Source organism: Bubalus kerabau, chromosome 17, assembly GCF_029407905.1.
Source record: "Bubalus kerabau isolate K-KA32 ecotype Philippines breed swamp buffalo chromosome 17, PCC_UOA_SB_1v2, whole genome shotgun sequence".
NCBI classification, from domain to species: domain Eukaryota; kingdom Metazoa; phylum Chordata; class Mammalia; order Artiodactyla; family Bovidae; genus Bubalus; species Bubalus kerabau.
The window spans coordinates 8,241,046-8,262,091 of NC_073640.1; the positions used below are offsets into that span (position 1 = coordinate 8,241,046).

The 21,046-nt window shown below is 47.9% G+C and overlaps 1 protein-coding gene across 2 annotated transcripts in view; it reads left to right on the plus strand.

Annotated features, from left to right (window-relative positions):
* The window catches only part of VAT1L (vesicle amine transport 1 like), a 165,476-nt gene that overhangs the window by 55,041 nt on the left and 89,389 nt on the right, over positions 1-21,046 (plus strand). For both annotated transcript variants that reach the window (XM_055551307.1, XM_055551308.1), the window contains exon 4: positions 19,018-19,160. In XM_055551307.1, coding sequence (XP_055407282.1) covers positions 19,018-19,160 — 143 coding nt within the window. The remainder of the gene's footprint in view (positions 1-19,017; positions 19,161-21,046) is intronic.

Genomic DNA, 21,046 nt, shown 5'->3' on the forward strand with positions numbered 1-21,046 from the left:
TGCCCAGGCCTCCATGGGGTCACATTCTTCTTTCCTCACACCCACCTTAAGCAGGGCACTGCTACCATGCATGCGTGAGAGGTTAGGGTTCTGAGGACTCACAGGACTGGTCCATTTCCAGATGGCTGATGAGTGTGGCCAGGGGTACCCCAAAGGCCAGAACCTCCCACTAAGGTTTCCTAGAACCCAGTGCAGCATGTGGCACAGAGGAAATGTGTACAAACCAACTTGATTTCTATGCACAACATTGATTTATGTCCACAACACATGCATTTTCACTGACTAGAACAATAAATAAACAAGCAAAATTTATATGACAGTGAAAAGGATACCATGAAAGAAACAAGGTATTCCCTTACTAAGATGTGTCAGGTCAGTTCAGTTCAGTTCAGTCACTCAGCTGTGTCCGACTCTTTGCAACCCCATGAACTGTAGCACACCAGGCCTCCCTGTCCATCACCAGCTCCCGGAGTTAACCCAAACCCATGTCCATCAAGTCGGTGATGCTGTCCAAGCATCTCATCCTCTGTTGTCCCCTTCTCCTCCCGCCTTCAATCTTTCCCAGCATCAGGGTCTTTTCCAATGAGTCAGTTCTTCACATCAGGTGGCCAAAGTATTGGGGTTCAGCTTCAGGATCAGTCCTTCCAATGAACACCCACGATTGATATCCTTTAGGATGGACTGGTTGGATCTCCTTGAAGTCTCGCAAGAGTCTTCTCCAACACCATAGTTCAAAAGCATCAATTCTTCAGCACTCAGCTTTCTTTATAGTCCAACTCTCACATCCATACTTGACTACTGGAAAAACCATAGCCTTGACTAGGCAGAGCTTTGTTGGCAAAGTAATGTCTCTGCTTTTTAATATGCTATCTAGGTTGATCATAGATTTTCTTCCAAGGAGCAAGTATCTTTTAATTTCATGGCTGCAGTCATCATCTGCAGTGATTTGGGAGCCGAAGAAAATAGTCTGCCACTGTTTCCATTTATTTGCCATGAAGTGATGGGACCAGATGCCATGATCTTAGTTTTCTGAATGTTGAGTTTTAAGCCAACTTTTTCACGCTCCTCTTTCCCCTTCATCAAGAGGCCTTTTAGTTCTTCGCTTTCTGCCATAAGGGTGGTGTCATCTGCATATCTGAGGTTACTGATATTTCTCCCAGCAATCTTGAATCCAGCTTGTGCTTCATCCAGCCCGGCATTTCACATAATGTACTATGCATGTAAGTTAAATAAGCAGGGTGACAATATAGCCTTGACATTGTCCTTTTCTGATTTGGAACCAGTCTGTTTTTCCATGTCCAGTTCTAGCTGTTGCTTCTTGACCTGCTTACAGATTTCTCAGGAGGCAGGTCAGGTGGCCATCTCTTTAAGAATTTTCCACAGTTTGTTGCGATCCACACAGTCAAAGGCTTTGGCATAGTCAATAAATCAGAAGTAGATGTTTTTCTGGAGCTCTCTTGCTTTTTCGATGATCCAATGGATATTGGCAATTTGATCTCAAGATGTGTCAGAGAAGGAAAAAATGCCGAGATTTTCATTCATTCATTCACTCCCACGTTTTATGAAAGCCTTCTGCATGCCTATCGCTGTGATGGGGGCTCCAGATAGAGAGGTGATCCAAGACATGATGTAGCAACTGGTGGTGTTAATGTTTACCCAAGGGAGATGGCTTGATAAACAATATTAAGAGTTAAATAGCTGTACATTTATTGCATTTACAAAGAAAGTCAGTGGACTGTGAAAGTCTGCTGTTCGTATGAAACAGCAGGACGAAGCTTTGGGAAGTGAGCTGCTCTTTAAAGAGAACAGATCATGAGGGGTTGGAGAGGAAGAAAAGGTGGATCGGACAGGGCTAAACACTCCAGTGGGAATTCCTCTCTGGAGATGGTGCTTCTCTTCCCTATGGGACTGAGTCTGAAACACACTCTCACCTGGAACATCTGACACCACCTTCCAGGTGTCACGAGCTCCACACCCACACCAGTTTCAGAACCTCAGTCAAGGGATTGGCAGCCGCAGAAAGAGCCCAGATGTCTGATCCAGGAGAGCTGGCAGCGGGAGCAGGGGCTTGAGGGTCTGAGTATTTCATGCCCGGGGCAGGGGCTTTCCTGTGGACTTGTCCTCGTATCTGACGGGAGCTGAAAGCAAGGTCCGGCTCTTGGTCCTGCCCAGAGGCCTGACTAATGAGGTGCCTTCAACAAACAGGGACACTCAGAAAAAGGCACAAAGCCAGAGCACTGAGTCGTGAAAACCGTCATCCTGAGCAGGGGCTCTTACTGCCTCCCAGGCACAGCCACGAGTTGGTTTCACAAGCCCCCGGGGTTAGGGTGCGGACAGTGTAGTCGTTGGGCAGGGAAGTGAACTTTTACTGCCTAAGCCCCCACTTTGTACTTGAACTCGGGCAGCACTTCTGTTTGTCTATGTAGCACATTCGTGTGTGCTAAGTTGCTTCAGTCGTGTTCGACTCTCTGAGACCCCGTGGACTGTAGCCCTCCAGGCTCCTCTGTCCATGGGATTCTCCAGGCAAGAACACTGGAGTGGGTTGCCATGCTCTCTTCCAGGGGATCCTCCCAACCCAGGGATCAAACCCTTGTCTCCGGCATCTCCTGCATTGACACATGGGTTTTTTACCACTAGTACCAACTGGGAATCCCTATTTAGCACACAGAGGTAGGTATTATCATCCCAACTCTAGAGATCAAGCTGTCAGTTGAGAAGCATTGGGCCACAGCCCACGGGTGGTAAGTGGTCAATCAAGGGTCAAAGTCCAAGTCTTAATGGATGCCTACACCTTTGCCCTTTGCTCCTGGCCACCCTGTTCCTTCTGGTCCTTGACTTGATATTAGGGCACTCACACAATAGGGGTGTGTGTGTGTGTGTGTGTTTTAGTTGCTAAGTCATGTCCAACTCTTGTCACCCCATGGACTGTAGCCCAGAAGGCTCCTCTGTCCATGGCGTTTTCCAGGCAAGAATACTAGAATGGTATCTTCCCGACCCAGGGATAGTACCCCAGTCTCCTGCATTGCAGGCAGATGCTTTCCCATCTGAGCCACTAGGGAAACCCAGTAATAGGTGTGGCCACCCAGTTTACCTAGGGCACTTCCACTTTCTGCATGTTGAGTGAGCCAAGTTAGTAACAGCATCCCACTCAGCCCCTGCTCTCAAAGAGTATCCCGTTTTGGATGATGCATTATATGCTCACCCTACCTAACAAGTTTTGGGTTGAAATAGACACATTTATCAAAACCACAGCTCCGAAATGTGAGTACAAACTATAATTTGGCTGGGAACCGTGAATCTGGCATCCCACTGTGCAACAGGAATCATCCAGGAAATGTATCCAGATGCACCGCGTGGAAGGCAGCCAGCCTGGAAGTGGCTCTGACCCACCACGATTTAGAGCCCTGTGAAGGGGACTTTGCCATCTGGCAGCCTGGACTGGCTCCCTGGCCAGGATTCCAGCCATGTGGTTCCCAGAGTCCAGTCCTCAGGCAGTGTGGGCTCTGGATTGTCCTATGGGTACCCGGGTGTCTATGGGAAAATTGTCCCAATGAAAGATACAGATCCGCAGGAGGGCTGGTTAGCAGAGTTACCGTGTGCAGTTGGGCAGGCTGTACATGGCACAGAAACACTCAACCCCTGGGGCAACAGAGAGGAATGCTGTTTTATATTCTTTTATGAGATGGTCAGTCCGATGCAAACCCAGGTGGTGGAGACAGAGGAAGGCTCAGGAAAACGAAGGTTATGATACTCTCTAGTCCTAGAGACAGGAGCACACCACACGCGCAAGGAAAAGGAAAGACCTCAGGGTGCTCAGGAGGCAGAAGGAAGGAGCGGGGCAGACACTGGCTATGACTTTTACTGGGGTTTCTGTGGGAAAGGCCAGGCTGGGCTGGGTGGACAGTCAAGGACTGGCTATTCTGAAGCATTTCAGCGGGGATTGGGCTATAGGGCCGGTCACTAATCAACCGTGAATATTCTTCAGAAGGACTGATGCTGAAGCTGAAACTCCCAGTACTTTGGCCACCTGATGCAGAGTGAACTCAATGGAAAAGACCCTGATGCTGGGAAAGATTGAGGGCAGGAGAAGGGGGCAACAGAGGATGAGATGGTTGGATGGCATCATCAACTCAGTGGACATGAGTTTGAAGAAACTCCGGGAGATAGTGAAGGACAGGGAAGGCTGGTGTGCTGCAGTCCCTGGGGTCCCAAATAGTGGGACACAACCTAGCTACCAAACAACAACAATTACAGGCCTCCTATCTGGCTGAGGGTTGGATAAGGCAGAAGAGAGTTGCCTTGGGGGTGTATGAACCAGCTACACATACTGAGGAAGAGAGGGACTCTGGATTGGTTAGTTTGCATATCAAAGAGTGCCCTTGGCTCCCTGGGGAGCCCTTTGTTATTGAATTGGAAAGCCCAGGAGGGGCCTGCCTCTCCCCAGCCAGTGAGGCTCTTAACATGTCAAAACATCACATAATTTACAGAAAACTTTAAACATCTACAATACAGATGCCCACACTTCGGTTGCCAAGGCTCACAGCTGTGCCTGCCTGGAGGTAGAGAAGGGGAGAGTGGTGGCCCTAAACTAAACCCTTCCAATTCAGCTCCCTGCCTTGCAGTCCACGTGGGGCTTAACCGGAGGCGGAAGATAACAGCATGCATGTGAGGACTGCACAAGGGCACTAATCATGTGCTGGGCTTCCGCTCGCTGCCTGGCACTGGGCTGAGTACTCATCTGTCTGTGTGTGAGCCTCAGACCAACATTTGGAGTCGATAGTCTTTTCTCTGTTTTATAGATAAGACCATGGAGGCGCCAAGAAATGAAATATGCTTCCACAGTCACACAGCCCATCCGTAGCGTGAGTACATACATTTCCAGCCCATTTCCCGTCATTGATGGAAAGTCAGAACTGCCCAAGGCATGTGGGGCAGATCAGCATCTAAGCAAGGGAGAAAGCAAGGAAGCCTTCTGGGCAGCAGCTAGGACCATCCTTCCAAGCCTCCTCTTCTAGAAAGGGCACACATGTGCAGTCCCAGCCCTCAGTCGCCCTCTGACATCGTGGGTCCTCTGTGACCACCTTGCCCTTTGCCACCAAACTTCCATCTCTTCTGCTACTTTATCCATTCGACATGAAGATACTGAGACCTGTACAATGCGACTCACTGCTGTGGATAAAGGTAAATAAGACATGGTCCTCCCCTATAGGAGCTGATAGGCTAGTGGGAGACACAAGAGAAAGAGATTTTTCAAAAGAAAGAGACAGGAACAGGAGGGAGGAGGAGGGAAGGAGAATCACAGCACAGAATGGAAGATGGTTGAAGAGTGACGTGTATGAGTTTTAGGGCAAAGCAAGAGATATTTGATGCTTTCGAACTGTGGTGTTGAAGACTCTTGTGAGCCCCTTGTACAGCAAGGAGATAAACCAGTCAATCCTAAAGGAAATCAACCCTGAATATTCATCAGAAGGACTGATGCTAAAGCTGAAGCTCCAGTACTCTGGCCACCTGATGCGAAGAGCTGACTCATTGGAAAAGACCCAGATGCTGGGAAAGATTGAAGGCAGAAAGAGAAGGGGGCAACAGAGGATGAGATGGTTGGATGGCATCACTGACTCAATGGACATGAATTTGAGCAAACTCCAGGAGATAGTGAAGGAAAGGGAAGCCTGGCATGCTGCAGTCCATGGGGTCACAAAGAGCAGACACAACTGAGCAATGAGGAGATATTAACTCCACTAGGGATCTCCAGGATGGCTTCCTGGAAGAGGTGGCTTTGGAAGCCTGGTTATTGAGCACCTGTTCTGAGTCTTCTGTGGTGAATCACATCACACGTGTTGCCTCCTTTGACCCACAGTTGACCTCATTGAGTAAATGTTATTATCCCTGAATTAGAGAAGAAGAATCTAGGGGTCAACCAGCTTACACAGCAGCTCCAGGACAGAAGTGAGTCTGGGGTCCAAGAGCTCTAGCTTGCTCTGCAGCCATGGATGGGTCTCGTTTCTATGCAATTGTTTTGGTGTCAGAACAAAGAACTTGGGCTTTAGTGACAGGAGGCTTGGGTTTAGATCCCATCACTTCCTGCCTCTAGTTTTAGCCTCTCTGAGCCTCGGTTTCCAGCAACTAGCAGGATAAGCTTGATCCTTCTGAGTCTGTCTTCGTGCCGGGAGTATTTTGCTGGGAGGGTGAAATGAGGTGTGTGTGGAAGGTCCTGGCACAGTGCTTGGCAAAGAGCACCCGGCCAGTGAGAGATGCTTCCCCTTCCTTCTCTCCTCGTAGCCCCCAGACCCACTACTGTCCTGCAGCTCAGGGCAGAGGTTAAGGCTGTGGACGCTGGAGCCAGGCGACGTGGGTTCAGATCTAGTCTCGGTTGTTACTGTGTGCCTTTGGGAGGTTACATCACTTCTCTGTGCCTCAGTTCTTCCTTCTGGAAGATGAGGATGAAGTGGTACCCTCCTCATCGAGGATGGGATGCGGATGGAATGAGCTGGTGTTTGCGGAGCGCAGAGAACCCTGCCCTGTACACAGGAAGCTCTGTGCAGATGACACTGGGTAAATAAATCTAGACTCTTCACCACCTTGCCCCACTGCTTCTCACCTGAGAGCCTGTTCTGTGAACTCAGTGCAGCCTGAGCAGAGGAAAAACGTAAATATTCACCTTGCCATCAATGGATGGGCAGAGCTGTGGGTGGCCGGGAAATGTCTATTACTTCCAATCAGTGAAATTGACCTGGGTGTTCAGCAGCCTCATCGAGGCCCCAGGAGCAGGGAGGCTGAACGTCTCCAGGCCTGCAGAGCCTCAGACCATGCTGATAGAGGGGCGACAGTTTTCTCTTCTGCCTCTCTGACTTATAGAAGACTGTTAGTCATATCCTCACCTACAGGATCTCACACGCTAAACCCATGGGCTCTGACGTCAACCTCGACTCAGAAGGGAGGAAGTGGATTGTAGTCAAGGCTGTGCTGTGCTCAGTCATCAGTCGTATTTGATTCTTTGTGTCCCCATGGACTGTAGCCCACTAGGCTCCTCTGTCCACAGGATTCTCCAGGCAAGGATACTGGAGTGGGTTGCCATTTCCTCCTCTGGGGGATCTTTCCAACCCAGCAATCAAACCTGTGTCTCCTGTGTCTCCTGCACTGCAGGTGGATTCTTTACACCCTGAGCCATCGGGGAGGTGCATAGTCAAGGCTGTAACTGACCAAATTAGAAGAAGGAGACTTTATAGAGCACTGGATCTCAGCAGACCCTGCACATTAGAATCACCCTCTGGAACTTATAAAATACGGACAAATAACTAGGCGCCATCCTGGCTTGAAATAAAACATGTGCCATTAAGGAATTCAGAGCATCCCAGGGGCCTTAGCCTCTGAATCATGGCAAGTGGAATGGCGCCGTGAAGGATGAGTGGCATCAGGAGCTCCTGGGAGGCTTGTTAAACCTCTGATGCCAGGCTCCACCCCCTGGGGATTCTGATTCTGCAGGTCTGGGGCGGGGGCCTGAGGACCTGCATTTCTAACAAGTCTGCAGATGAAGGGAGGTGGCATTAGCAGCTCACAAGGGGAAGCATTGAGCTGTATAACAGATAAAATCAATCATCGATCAAAGGGATCATCCACCAGGTCTTCCCAGAGAAATGTGTCTACTGCTTTTTTGGATTAAAAAAAAAATCCATATTTAGACCTTCAGTTCAGTTCAGTCGCTCAGTCATGTCCGACTCTTGGTGACCCCACGGACTGCAGCATGCCAGGCCTCCCTGTCCATCACCAACTCCTGGAACTGGATCAAACTCACGTCCATCAGGTCGGTGATGCCATTCAACCATCTCATCCTCTGTTGTCTCTCCAGTGCCACGAGACCTTGAGCAATTGAAAAAGGCCTGTCTCCATTGATCTTCACTTTTTTCCTCCTCTCTCTTCTCCCTCAGCCACTGCCCCCTGGAACTTCTCGCTGTAGGGATGCTCAGCACATACATGTTACAGGGAGTGTCATGTGTAGTTCAAGAGTTTTGCAGCGACGGACAAGATAAAGAGGAGCTGATTCTGAAAACGTACTAGGGGAAAGCATAGAATGTTCTTTGCTGCCTTTGATGGCGGGTCACATGGATCAGCCCACGCAGGGGGATGTGAATTTGCTCTTCTTACAACAATTGCGTCAAGCGAATTGTTGAGCAGGCAAATGACAGCCCTGATCTGGGGAAAAAGAAGAGTTTCTAAACCCGTGTCTGAATCCCAGTGTGGGACTCAGTATTGTCATATGAAAAGCATAAGGAGGGCTCAGGTCTCCAGTGTACTAAATTTTGTGATAACAGTCATTTGTCTCTCCTGGTCCAAGTGCCTTTCTGCCTTGACAAAGATGAAAAAGTAAACTGGTGGTTCTTGGGAACACAACAGTCCACCCTCACTGTTTCCTCCAGGCGTCTCCTCTATATACCCCAAGCTCATTCTTTTCCATTCTTTGACCACAAGAATGATTGGTGGCTTCCAGGAGCTGTTTAAAATCAAACACAACTTGTGGAAGAGATAACCCTAACTCTCTTCTATAAGTGATCTTGGAAATGTCAAGTTAGCAGTAGAAAATTCCATTTTTCACTAAATGTAGGATACTGTGTAAAGTCTCATTCTCTTTGGGAGGCTTTTCAAATAGATTTTTTTATAGACCAGCTAAGAACCAGTCTGTGTGACCTAGAAATCATGGCACTTGAGAGACCACAGGGATCAAGTTCAAGTTCCCATTTTGTCTAGTCTTTCCCTCCACATGTCCACATGCGCTGGAGTGTGTGCCCCCTATTTTCCAAGAGTGCAGTGTGCCCACGTGGTCTTATCCCAGTGGTTCAGTGGTTGGAACTGGCATTCTCACTCCACTGTTTAAGTGTATGACTGTACTTTTAATAGTATCTTTATTTTATTAATATCTGTTGCCTCTAGAGGAATGCAAGCCCCAAAGTGATAGGGACCATTTATAACTTGTTCACCTTTATGTTTCCAGGAACTCCCATAGGGCTAGGGTTAGGGTCTAACCTATTAGAGGCAGTCATGAAATAGCCCTCTAATGATGGAATGAGCAACAAAGAAGTGACAAAGAGGCTGAGGCTCAAAGGATGACCGGGAATCAGCCAAGAGAAAGACAGGGGAGAGGGCTACTGGCAGGGGGCCTGCGTGTGAAAGGTCCTGTGGTCAGAGGGTGTGGTGCTCAGGAAAGACTTGGCATTTTCCCCATATGCTCAGTCTGTCCAGAGCTAGAGTTGTGGCATATGATGAGGAGGTAGAGAACCTCTGCATCAGAGAGGCCCTTTGAAGCCATCTTTCCATTGTCTCCTCCTTACTTGAGAATCTGATGCTGCATCCTGCATCTCAGTGCCCTGATAGGAGCGCCTATTCCATAATCAAAGATTTTTTTCTTTTCTTTTTTTTTTTAATTCGAGGATAATTACTTTACAATATTGTCATGGTTTCTGGCGTACATCAACATGAATCGGCCCTAGGGATACATATGTCCCCTCCCTCTTGAACCACACCCCCCGCCCATCCCACCCCTCTCGGTTGTCACAGAGCACCAGCTTTGGGTTCCCTGCATCATACAGCAAACTCACGCTGGCTATCTATTTCACATATGGTAATGCATATGTTTCAATCCTTTTCTCTCAAATCATCCCACCCTCTCCTTCCCCTACTGTGTCCAAAAGTCTGTTAAGATGTTTTAGATTTTTTAAAATTGAACTTTTAGTTTTGTACTGGAGTGTGACCAGTTAGCCGTGTTGTGATAGCCTCAGGTGGACAGCACAGCGACTCAGCCACGTTTCCATTCTCCCCCTAAACCCTCCCATCTGGGCTGCCACATAACGTTGAGCAGAGTCCCCTGTGGTATACAGTAGGTCCTTGTTGGTGATCCATTTTAAATACAGCAGTGTGTACATGTCCATCCCAAACTCCCTATCTCTTCCCTCATTCCCCCTCCTCCCCAGCAACCGTAAGTTCCTCTCTAAGTCTGTGAGTCTGCTTCTGTCTTGTAAACAAGTTCATTTGTAGCATGCCTTTTTAGATTCTACACATAAGGGAGAGCATCCATTCTAAATTCAGGTTGGGGGGGTAACCAGAATTTCAGCCAGGCTCGGTCCTAATTCCAGGACAGCTGTGTTAAAAACTGTCGTGTAACAAGCTGAATATGTCTCAGGCATGTACTAAGCCTGTTACACAGATGTACCTGCTCCTCTGACCTTCCCAGGTGGCACAGTGGTAAGGAACCCGCCTGCCAAGCAGGAGGTGGAGCTTTGAACCATGGGTTGGGACGATCCCCTGGAGAAGGCAATGGCAACCCACTCCAGCATTCTCGCCTGGAGAATCCCATGGACAGAGGAGCCTGGAGGGCTACAGTCCACGGGGTTACAAAGAGTTGGACACAACTGAGCAACTAAAACAGCGACCTCCTCCTCAAATTGTTCATCTACTGTGCCCAAACTTTCTAGAATAAGATCTTGCTTTGAACTGCCAGTCCGTTGATAAGAGTCGAATTGCAGGACCCGCCCCTCCCCGCCCCCCACAAACAACTTCCTCGAAATTATTGGCCCTGGATTTCCCACTGTCTGTGCTTGCTTGAGGAGACCTCAATAGCCCTGGGATTAGGACCGAGCTGGTTGAAATCTGTTCACCTGTCTCAACCTGAGACAGAGCTATCCAGAGTAGATCAATGAAGCCTTCCAGACTGATGTCAAGGACCCATGGCTTTCTCTAAGATTTCCATGTCAGCAACTTGAGTGCTTAGCAGGATGGAGGAAAAGACTAATAGCAGAGTGGCCATGGAGTCAGGGACAGCTGAGTCTGACCCCAGCCTTATCATGTACAGGCGCCATAACCCTGGACAGGTTCTTTTCCTCTCTGAATCCCCATTTTCACGTATAAAAGAGAAACGAAGTGTCCTACAAGTGATTTAAGGATTTAAGGCAGCTCTTTAGCCCGGTACCTGGCACAAGGTGGGAGGCAGGAACCACGCCGCTGTTACCACTGCAGGGAAGGGAGGCAGAGGCTTGCTGCAAGCTCTTACATCCTACAAGGGAAGGGGAATCAATTAGAAACAAGTACATGCAAATCTCCATTTACTGCTGTTGCTGGGAGACTAGATTGTCTTGTTCATTTTATGTTCTGGGTCTGCAGGTAAATTGCAAAATCCTTTTTATTGAAAATTCACTCCGTCTTCCGCAAATGTTTATTGAGTCCATGCTGTTTGCCAGGCACGTGGGAGAAACCAAGGATAAATTAGATGCTGATCTTGCATTCACCTTGGGAGTTGGAGAAGGGAGGGTACAGATTTTCTATAAATGTGAGGGAGAGCACTTTTCTGCTTAAGTACAGAATGGTGGGTATTATTTATTTTAGAAAATCACTGAGGATCTTGCAAGGGCCTCTCATTGCCTGAGTGAATTAATTAAGAGTTAAAAGAGGGGGTGGGAGTGCTGCAAATAGAGGTGCACTGAACTTGTGTTTACTACCCATCATTATTTATATAATAATAGACATTATAATCTCAGACGGTAAAGCATCTGCCTACAATGCGGGAGACCTGGCTTCGATCCGTGGGTCAGGAAGATCCTCTGGAGAAGGAAATGGCACCCCACTCCAGCACTCTTGCCTGGAAAATCCCATGGATGGAAGAGCCTGGTAGGCTGCAGTCCGTGGGGTCGCAAAGAGTCGGACATGACTGAGCGAATATTACATATACTACTTGTATACTATGGTAATTATATGTGCATTTATATTATATATATGCACGCATGTGTGCTCAGCTGTGTCTGACTCTTTGCAACCCCAGGGACTGTAGCCCACAAGGCTCCTCTGTCCATGGGATTCTCCAGGCAAGAATACTGGAGCGGATTGCCATGCCCTCCTCCAGGGGATCTTCCCGACCCAGGGATCGAACTCAAATCTCTCCTGTCTCCTGCATTGTCAGGCAGGTTCTTTACCACTAGCGGCATCTGGGAAGCCCATTCATATATGCATATCTATATATTGTATAACATAATTATATATACACAGTTGTCCCTTGGCATCCACAGGACCACACCCTTCCCCCAACAGAAACCCAAATCCAAGGATGCTCAAGTCTTTTATATAAAATGGGATAGTGTTTGCATATAACCTATGCACATCCTCCATGTACTTTAAATCATCTCAAGATTACTTATAAGCCCTAATACAAGATAAATTCTATGTAAATAGTTGCCAGCATGTGGTAAATTCAAGTTTTATTTTCTGGAACCTTTTGGAATTAATTTTTCCAGAATATTTTCAAATCACCAATTGTTGCCTCCACAGATGCAGAATCAGTATCCATGAGGGCTGACTGTAATTATATTATATAATATGTTTATGTATTATATATTACATTTAGTGCTCACATATATTACATAATAATATAAATATGTAGGTAACCCAGTTACTTCTGTCACTTCATTTTATTACCACATGTATCTTTCTCTTTAAAATGAAAATGGTAAATTTCTGCTTGGGCCAGAGACTAGTAATGCTGAATGTTAAATCTATGCTTTATTCCTGCTCTGCAAAGCTGAAAAACAAAGAAATCTGCAAAGTGACAAGGGGTTTCCCCATTACATCAAACCCCTGTTATTTCTTGTGCATCAGTTCAACACACTTTACCAAACACCTGCTTCGTGCCAGGCTCTGCCCTGGGCACTGGGGTGTGGAGCCCACGAGGCACCGTCTCTGGCACACGGACGGGTCAGCGAGCAGCCGCAGAAGGCGGCGGTGGCTGCTGTCCTGGAGGACGTTCAGTGGTGGCCCTGGAAGAGGGGACAGGGTCTGCCTGGGATGCTGGAAGACGGGCGGCCTCAGAGCAAGCACTGTGAGCTGCAGAAGGGAGTGGACAGCCAGGGCGTGACAGGGGAGGGGACGCATTCGGGGAAAGCGGCACTGCTGCAAGCAGCATGTGGGGCTATGGAGTAGCAGTAGATTGTGGATCTGCTCCCACTGCCTGTATAACCATAATAATACGGAGAAAACCGGCAATAGGAGTCCTAGTGGTAATGGGTGCAAATGCTTATTGAGTGTTCCGGTGCTAAGCCTGTGGATGCATTATGTTATACGGCCCCACAGCAGTCTTAGAATTTATATAGTGCCATATGATGCATATACTATAAAATGCAGAGGAGCGGACGGTTACTCAGGGTCGCTCAGCCGGCGAGCACAGCACATCAAGTTCTGCCGCATCGTACCCTGGTGGCCTTAGCCCAGGCCCCAGACCTCCGTGAACCTCAGCTCCTTCCTCAGTAAAAGAAGGTTGAAGGCTTATTCTGCGAACGCCTTGGGATGAGGGTCAGGGCCACTGTCATTGACGGCGCAAGTATGTGTAGCTAGGGAGTGGATATTGGCAAGGCGGAGGCTGTCTCTTAGCGAGGTGACTGGGTCGATCCCGGGGGGCTGGGCTTGTGCGGTCACCTACAGGGTGTGCATTTCATACGGAGGCGGGACAGGTGTTGGGAAGCCTTGCAGCACGTGAGAAATGCTCAGTGGTGTGTTTGAGGAAAATTGCCCTTCACGGTGGGAAGTCCACGTGGAAACAGCCAGGCTGGTGAGAAGGGTGTTGTCATAGTCCAGGGGAGGAAGTGGCAGTCGCAAGAGATGGTGAGGGGAAGCAATCTGTGCCATTTGGAAGAGGAGTTCAGCACAACTCCTAGATTTCTCTCTTTAGCAATGTGTGAATGGTGCAGCTCCATCCACTGAGGCAGAAAATGCAGCAGGAGGAGTGTGTGGGGTTGAATCGTGTCCCCCTGCCCTCGTCCAGTTCATAAATTAAAATCCTAAACCCCAGCAACCTCAAAATGTGCCCTTGTTTGGAGGCAGGATCTTCACAGAGGTCATCGAGTTACAATGAGGTCATGAGGGTAAGCCTTAAACCACAAGGCTGCTGTCCTTACAAGAAGGGGGTTTGTGGACACAGATGGGCACAGGGAGAGACCAGTGTGAGGACACCCAAGGAGAAGACCACCGGGGAGGGAGGCCTTGGTCTGCTCCCTCCCTCATGGTCATTAGAAGGAGCCAGCCCTGCTGACACTGGAGTTCAGACCTCTAGCCTCAGAACCGTGAAACAGCAAAGTCCTGTTGGTTAAGCCGCCCAGCCTGTGGCATTTCGTGACGGCAGCCCTCGCAAGCTCATACAAGGAGTAACTCTTTTGGAGAGAGCCACAAGTTATGTTTTGGATTGCTTGAGTCTGACGTGTGGTTTCCGGAGAGCCAGGTGAAGACAGCTGGTAAGATGTAGTCCAGTACACAACCGTGGACCTCGGTGCGCCTAGAGAGATGAAGGTGTATCAGGAGTCTGCTGCTCCAGCCTCTGTTACACAGTGTGACGAGGCAGCATATAGTAGGAATCTGAAAAGGAGTTGAGTGGATAAATGTCAGGTTTGCTTAAGGCTTCCCTGGTGGCTCAGATGGTAAAGAATCCTCCTGCAATGCAGGAGACCTGGGTTCGATCCCTGGGTTGGGAAGATCCCCTGGAGAAGGGAACGGCTACCCACCCCAGTATTCTGGCCTGGAGAATTCCGTGGACAGAGGAGCCTGGCGGGCTACAGTCCATGAGGCCGCAAGAGTCGGACACTTTGACTCACTTGCTTAAGGACAGAAGGCAGGAGGGACTACACAGCTATGAGCACCAGCTCTAAGCTCTCACCCCAGCAGTACTAACAGTACCTGTCGAATCTTCAAGGATCGTCACATTGGTTGCTGACATTTACACTCTGGTGGGCTATAGCCCACAGGGTCACAGAGTCAGATGCCACTGAGGCAACTCAGGACGCATGCATAGGAAGGATAATCCCTTTTTTGTTCTCTAAAATCAGGAGATAAAGAAATGAACCAGACTTCCGTGGTAGTTCAGTAATTAAGAATCCTCCTGCCAAGAAAAGAGAATCTGCCTGCCAATGCAGGGGACACGGCTTCGGTCCCTTGTTGGGGCAACTAAGGGGAAACTAAGTGGCCCCGGGGCTGCTGAGCCCGTGTGCCACGGCTACTGAGCCCGCACTCTAGAGCCCACGTGTGCAAGTACTGAGTGCTGCATGCCCGGGAGCCCATGCTCTGCACCCAGAGAGGCCGCCTCAACGAGAAGCCCCCACACTGCAGCTGGAGAGGAGCCCCCACTTGCCACAACTAGAGAAAGCCCGAACGCAGCCAAAAATAAATAAATAAAATGTTTTTAAGAAGAAATTAACCAAAATACCAAAGCTATTCTTAGAGCAGAGAAGTACAGCCTGTCTAGAGTCTCAGGTTCATGGCCATTTTCTGATGTGTTGACCTCCAAGCGAGCATGTCAGTAATGTGTCTATTTTAGACAGCAACATAAAAGTCCACTTAGTGCAAAATGTCAAAATAAGTAGACAGCGTGGCATAATAGAAAATGGCAGTAGCTGGAAGTCAAGAGACTTTGCTTTGCATCTCAGGTCTGCCTCAGAAGAACTGGGTCACCTTAACCTTTCCAAGTCCCCTGTCCCTGCTCTATAAACAATGAGGGGGAGGGGGTAACTGGATGAGTTTATAAATCTGACATTTTCTGATGCTCTCAATGTTACCTTTCATTGCAAATGTTGGGAAGAATCGTATTTCCACAAATTGACCTTCCAGCCTGATTGAGTCCACCAACATGAAAATGTAAATAAAGCGAGAGGCAGTAATTCATATCACAGATGCCTTTGGTGGAATGATTTCCCTCCTTAATAATTTCTGCCTCATGAAGATGGTTGATGGAACACTGGAAAAAGATAGTATTTGGTTTTAGGATGCATCCTAATTAGCAAATTGGGTTTTACTGGAAGGTTTGTGAATGCATGCGATCGATCACAGTATTTTGTCTACTGACTCAAACTTCTGACCATACTGAAAAAGGACATGGGAAGATTACCCATTCCTAACTACTTTTGTGATCTCTCTTGAATCATTTGGTATTTAAACCTCAAGTACTGGCTTTTTCTTCATACGGTTGGACATCTCAGCTCAGGCTGTAATAAGCTACTATGGGGTACGGATGATTAACAGTGACTGAGTCCCATGTTTTGTGCCAGGCACTGACCTGTGTCACATGTTACCTCATTCCACACCCCGGAGCAGAGGCTGTCAGCCACACCACACCTTCTCTGCACTCAGTGTGGTACAATTTGCTCACTTAGGGCTCCTAACTGGCTGTGGAAGCACGCTTGGTCTCTAAGGACAAGCCAGACATGCCTAAGGGTTACTGCTGCAGAAGCAACCCTGAACCCGTATCAGATGGAAATTTGGTGGATAAATACTCCAGCTTCCTCACCGCTTGGTTGGGATAATGCAAGGTGCAATCTGCATTTGCTCCTGGAGGTCCTCAGAGGGACCCAGTTCCAGTTCCCATGGTGGATGCTGACTTGATAAACACAGCCTTTATTGACTGCCTTCCATTTCTGTCCTGATATCCCGGTGTTTCCTGCAATCCTATTCCAGATAAAGGTTGTTGTTCAGTCACTCAGTCATGTCGGACTCTCTGCGACCCCATGGACTGCAGCACACCAGGCTCCTCTTTCCTTTACTGTCTTCCAGAGTTTGCTCAAACTCATGTTCATTGAGTCAGTGATGCCGTCCAACCATCTCATCCTCTGTCACCCCCTTCTCCTCCTTCCCTCAATATTTCCCAGCATCGGGGTCTTTTCCGGTGAGTCAACTCTGTGCATCAAGTGGCCAAAGTATTAGAGCTTCAGTAACAGTCCTTCCAATGAATATTCAGGGTTGATTTGTTTATTGACTGCCTTCTACTTCTGTCTTAATACCCTGGTATTTCCTGTAATCCTATTCCAGATAAAGGACTTGCTCTCAAAATCCTTGCCTCAGGATCTGCTTCTGGGGAATCCAAACTAGGACATCCTCCAAGATCCCTGGGGGTGTAGGTAATATCAGTGCTGATTTATAGATGGAGAACCTGAAGTCCAGATAGTTAAATGATCATTGTTACGTCTGGTACCAGGGTTTTGCTGGCTCTCCTTCCTCTATACCAGTGGTTCTCAACTGGGGGAGATCGTGTTTCCCAGGGGACATTTTGAAATGTCTGGAGATATTTTTTAAATTCATTTATTCTTTAACTGAAAGGTAATTGCTCCACAGTATTGGTTTCTGCCATCCATACACCCACCAACATGAATCGGCCATAGATATATGTATGTCCCCTCCCTCTGAACCTCTGCCCACCTCCCACCACATCCCAGCCTTCTAGCTTGTTACAGAGCCCCAGTCTGAGCTCCCCGAGTCAGGCAGCAAGTTCCCCTGGGCTATCTGTTTCACATTTGTCCCACCTTCTCCTTCCTCCCTACCCCTGTGTCCATAGGTCTGTTCTCTGTGTCTGCATCTCCATTCAGTTCAGTTCAGTTCAGTTCAGTCACTCAGTCATGTCTGACTCTTTGCGACCCCATGAATTGCAGCACACCAGGCCTCCCTGTCCATCACCAACTCCCGGAGTTCACTCAGATTCACGTCTATCGAGTCAGTGATGCCATCCAGCCATCTCATCCTCTGTCGTCCCCTTCTCCTCCTGCCCCCAATCCCTCCCAGCATCAGAGTCTTTTCCAATGAGTCAACTCTTCGCATGAGGTGGCCAAAGTACTGGAGTTTCAGCTTTAGCATCATTCCTTCCAAAGAACACCCAGGGCTGATCTCCTTCAGAATGGATTGGTTGGATCTCCCTGCAGTCCAAGGGACTCTCAAGAGTCTTCTCCAACACCACAGTTCAAAAGCATCAATTCTTTGGCGCTCAGCCTTCTTCACAGTCCAACTCTCACATCCATACATGACCACAGGAAAAACCATAGCCTTGACTAGACAGATCTTTGTTGGCAAAATAATGTCTCTGCTTTTCAATATGCTATCTAGGTTGGTCATAACTTTCCTTCCAAGGAGTAAACGTCTTTTAATTTCATGGCTGCAGTCACCATCTGCAGTGATTTTGGAGCCCAGAAAAATAAAGTCTGACACTGTTTCCACTGTTTCCCCATCTATTTCCCATGAAGTGATGGGACCAGATGCCATGATCTTCGTTTTCTGAATGTTGAGCTTTAAGCCGACTTTTTCACTCTCCTCTTTTACTGTCATCAAGAGGCTTTTTAGTTCCTCTTCACTTTCTGCCATAAGGGTGGTGTCATCTGCATATCTGAGGTTATTGATATTTCTCCCGGCAGTCTTGATTCCAGCTTGTGCTTCTTCCAGCCCATCCAATGCTGCCCTGCAAATAGGTTCATCAGTGCCTCTTTCTAGATTCCATATATGTGTGTTAATATACGATATTTGCTTTTCTCTTTCTGACTTACTTTGCTTTGTATAATAGGCTCTAGGTTCATCCACCTCATTAGAACTGACTCAAATGTGCTCCTTCTTATGGCTGAGTAATGTTTCACTGTGTATATGTACCACAGCTTCTTTATCCATTCATATGTTGATACACATTTAGGTGCTTCCATGTCCTAGCTATTGTAAATAGTGCTATGATGAATACCGCAGTACCTGTATCTTTTTCAGTTTGGTTTCCTCAGCGTATATGCCCAGTAGTGGGAATTGCTGGGTCCTATTCTAGTTTTATTCCTAGTATTTTTAAGGAATCGCCATACTGGCTGTGTCAATTTACACTCCCACCAACAGTGCAAGAGGGTTCCCTTTTCTCCACACCTTCTCCAGCATTTGTTTGTGGATTTTTTGATGATGGGCATTCTGACCAGTGTGAGGTGGTATCTCACTGTAGTTTTGATTTGCATCTAATAACGAGCCATGTTGACTGGAGATACTTTCGGTTGTCACAGCTGGGGGCATGCTGCTGGTACCGTGTAGGTGGAGGCCAGGGATCCTGCTAAACATCTCACAATGCACAGTTCAGCCCCCTGCAATGAAGACCAGTCCAGCCAAAAAATAAAGGTCAATAGCGCCAAGGCCGAGAAATCCTGCTTTTCGCCCAGCAAGACTAGCTGTCGGGTGGTAGCTCTCCTGTGTGACTTGTCTGTTATATTTCACTTCTAGGGCCAAGCTGTGGCTCAGCTGTGCTCCACTGTTCCCAACGTGACCGTCTTTGGAACAGCTTCTACTTTCAAGCACGAAGCTATCAAGGACTCCGTGACCCACCTCTTCGACAGAAACGCAGACTATGTGCAGGAAGTGAAGAGGTAAGATGTTTGTTCTAAAGAGCACCGGGATGGTCCTTGCGCTTCTGTCTTCAAGAATTTCTCTCAGTTGTGTCTGACTCTTTGCGACCTCATGGACTGTATAGGCCCAGGTCTCCTGCATTGCAGGAGGATTCTTTACCAGCTGAGCCACCAGGGAACCCCAAGAATACTGGAGTTGGGTAGCCTATCCCTCCTCCAGGGGATCTTCCCAACCCAGGAATCAGACCGGGGTCTCCAGCATTGCAGGTGGATTCTTTACCAACTGAGCTATCAAGGAAGCCCCTTCTTAAACAACAGGGGCATTCATTTAGAGGAGGGCTAATAATAGTCATCAGCTCAGTGGTAAAGAATCTGCCTGCCAACGCAGGAGACCCGGGTTCGATCCCTAGGTCAGGAAGATCCTCTGGAGAAGGGAACAGCAACCTACTCCAGAATTCTTGCCTGGGAAATCCCATGGACAGAGGAGCCTGGCGGGCTACAGTCTATGGGATTGCAGTCAGACACGACTTAGCAACTGAGCATGCACGCACGCTCTCTTTCTCAGTGTCATAATGCCATAATGCTGAACATGCATATTACTAGCTCTGGGCTATTTCACATGTAATTCGCTCATCTAATCCTCTCAACAACCTTATTATTATCCCCATTTTGGAGATGATAAACCCAAGGAACTGAGACGTTAAGTAACTCACCAAGCTGAATTGTGAGAGCTGCTACAACATGACCTTAACACAGAGAAGTTTATTTCTCATGCATTCACATAACAGCCCCAGGGGATGTGGACTCCAACCTGGGTGTGACTGAGAGCCACCAAAGGACCACGGTGGTGACAAATGGGACATGGGCTTGAAACAGTCCCTGGTGCTGCAGGGAGAATGAATGGGAGACGGGAGTCTGAAGGCAGAGGCGTCAGTCTGCTGGCTGTTGCGGTTTCTCCACAGGGGAGACTTTGGTTTATAACCAGATCCATATTCTACCTGTGATCCTGAAGCCGTTGATCACGGCCACGTGCACGCCAACACAGGGAATCAGATGGCACACTCAGCTGCTGCCACACTTGCAGATGATCTGTGGGTCTCCCCCTGCTGATTCTGAGCATTCAAGGCAGATTCCCAGGCTCTGCTCCACTCGCAGTCCCTGGGAGGATTCAACCAGGTCCCAGAGCCACTGTTTATGTATTTTCAGTCTCCAGCACAAAATTGTAAGCTACAAACGATTAAGTTGTCTAGCTAACATCATAACAAAGAAACCATTTTCTCCACACCCCTGATTAAGGGCTGCAAGACAGGAGATCTGGTTGCTTGAAGTGATAGATTTGGACCAGATTAGGTGAAACTTGGGAAGTTTCTTGGAAAGGAAAGCCTTCTGATGGTCTGAATTCCCCAATTTGTTTTTAGATATTGAATGGGGAGATCTACATGCTATTTAAGGTTGCCCCAGTATTTCCCATGGGGTGTGAAAAGAGAGCTTAAAAGCTAGATATTAGAACTTCACCATCCATTTCTCAGATGTCCAGAGATCGCAGGCATTTTGTAAAAAATTTAAGTATAGATGATTCTGTTTTCCAGTGTAGGTAGTTACAGAATATTGAATAGAGTTCCCTGTGCTATACAGTAAATGCTTGTTGCTTATTTATTTTATATATAGTAGTCTGAAAGACTCTCAGAATATATTTTTGCCTACTCTTATACCCCTCAGGTGGTTCTTTATTCCTTTTTTTTTTTGGCTCGCTGGGTCTTGGATGCTGCTACTCGCAGGCTTTGTCTGGTTGCAGCGAGAGGGAGTGACTTTCTGTGGTTGTGGCTCTCGGGCATCTCGTTGTGGTGGCTTCTCTTGTTGTGGAGCACAGGCTTTGGGTGCACGGGCTTCAGGAGTTGCAGCATTCA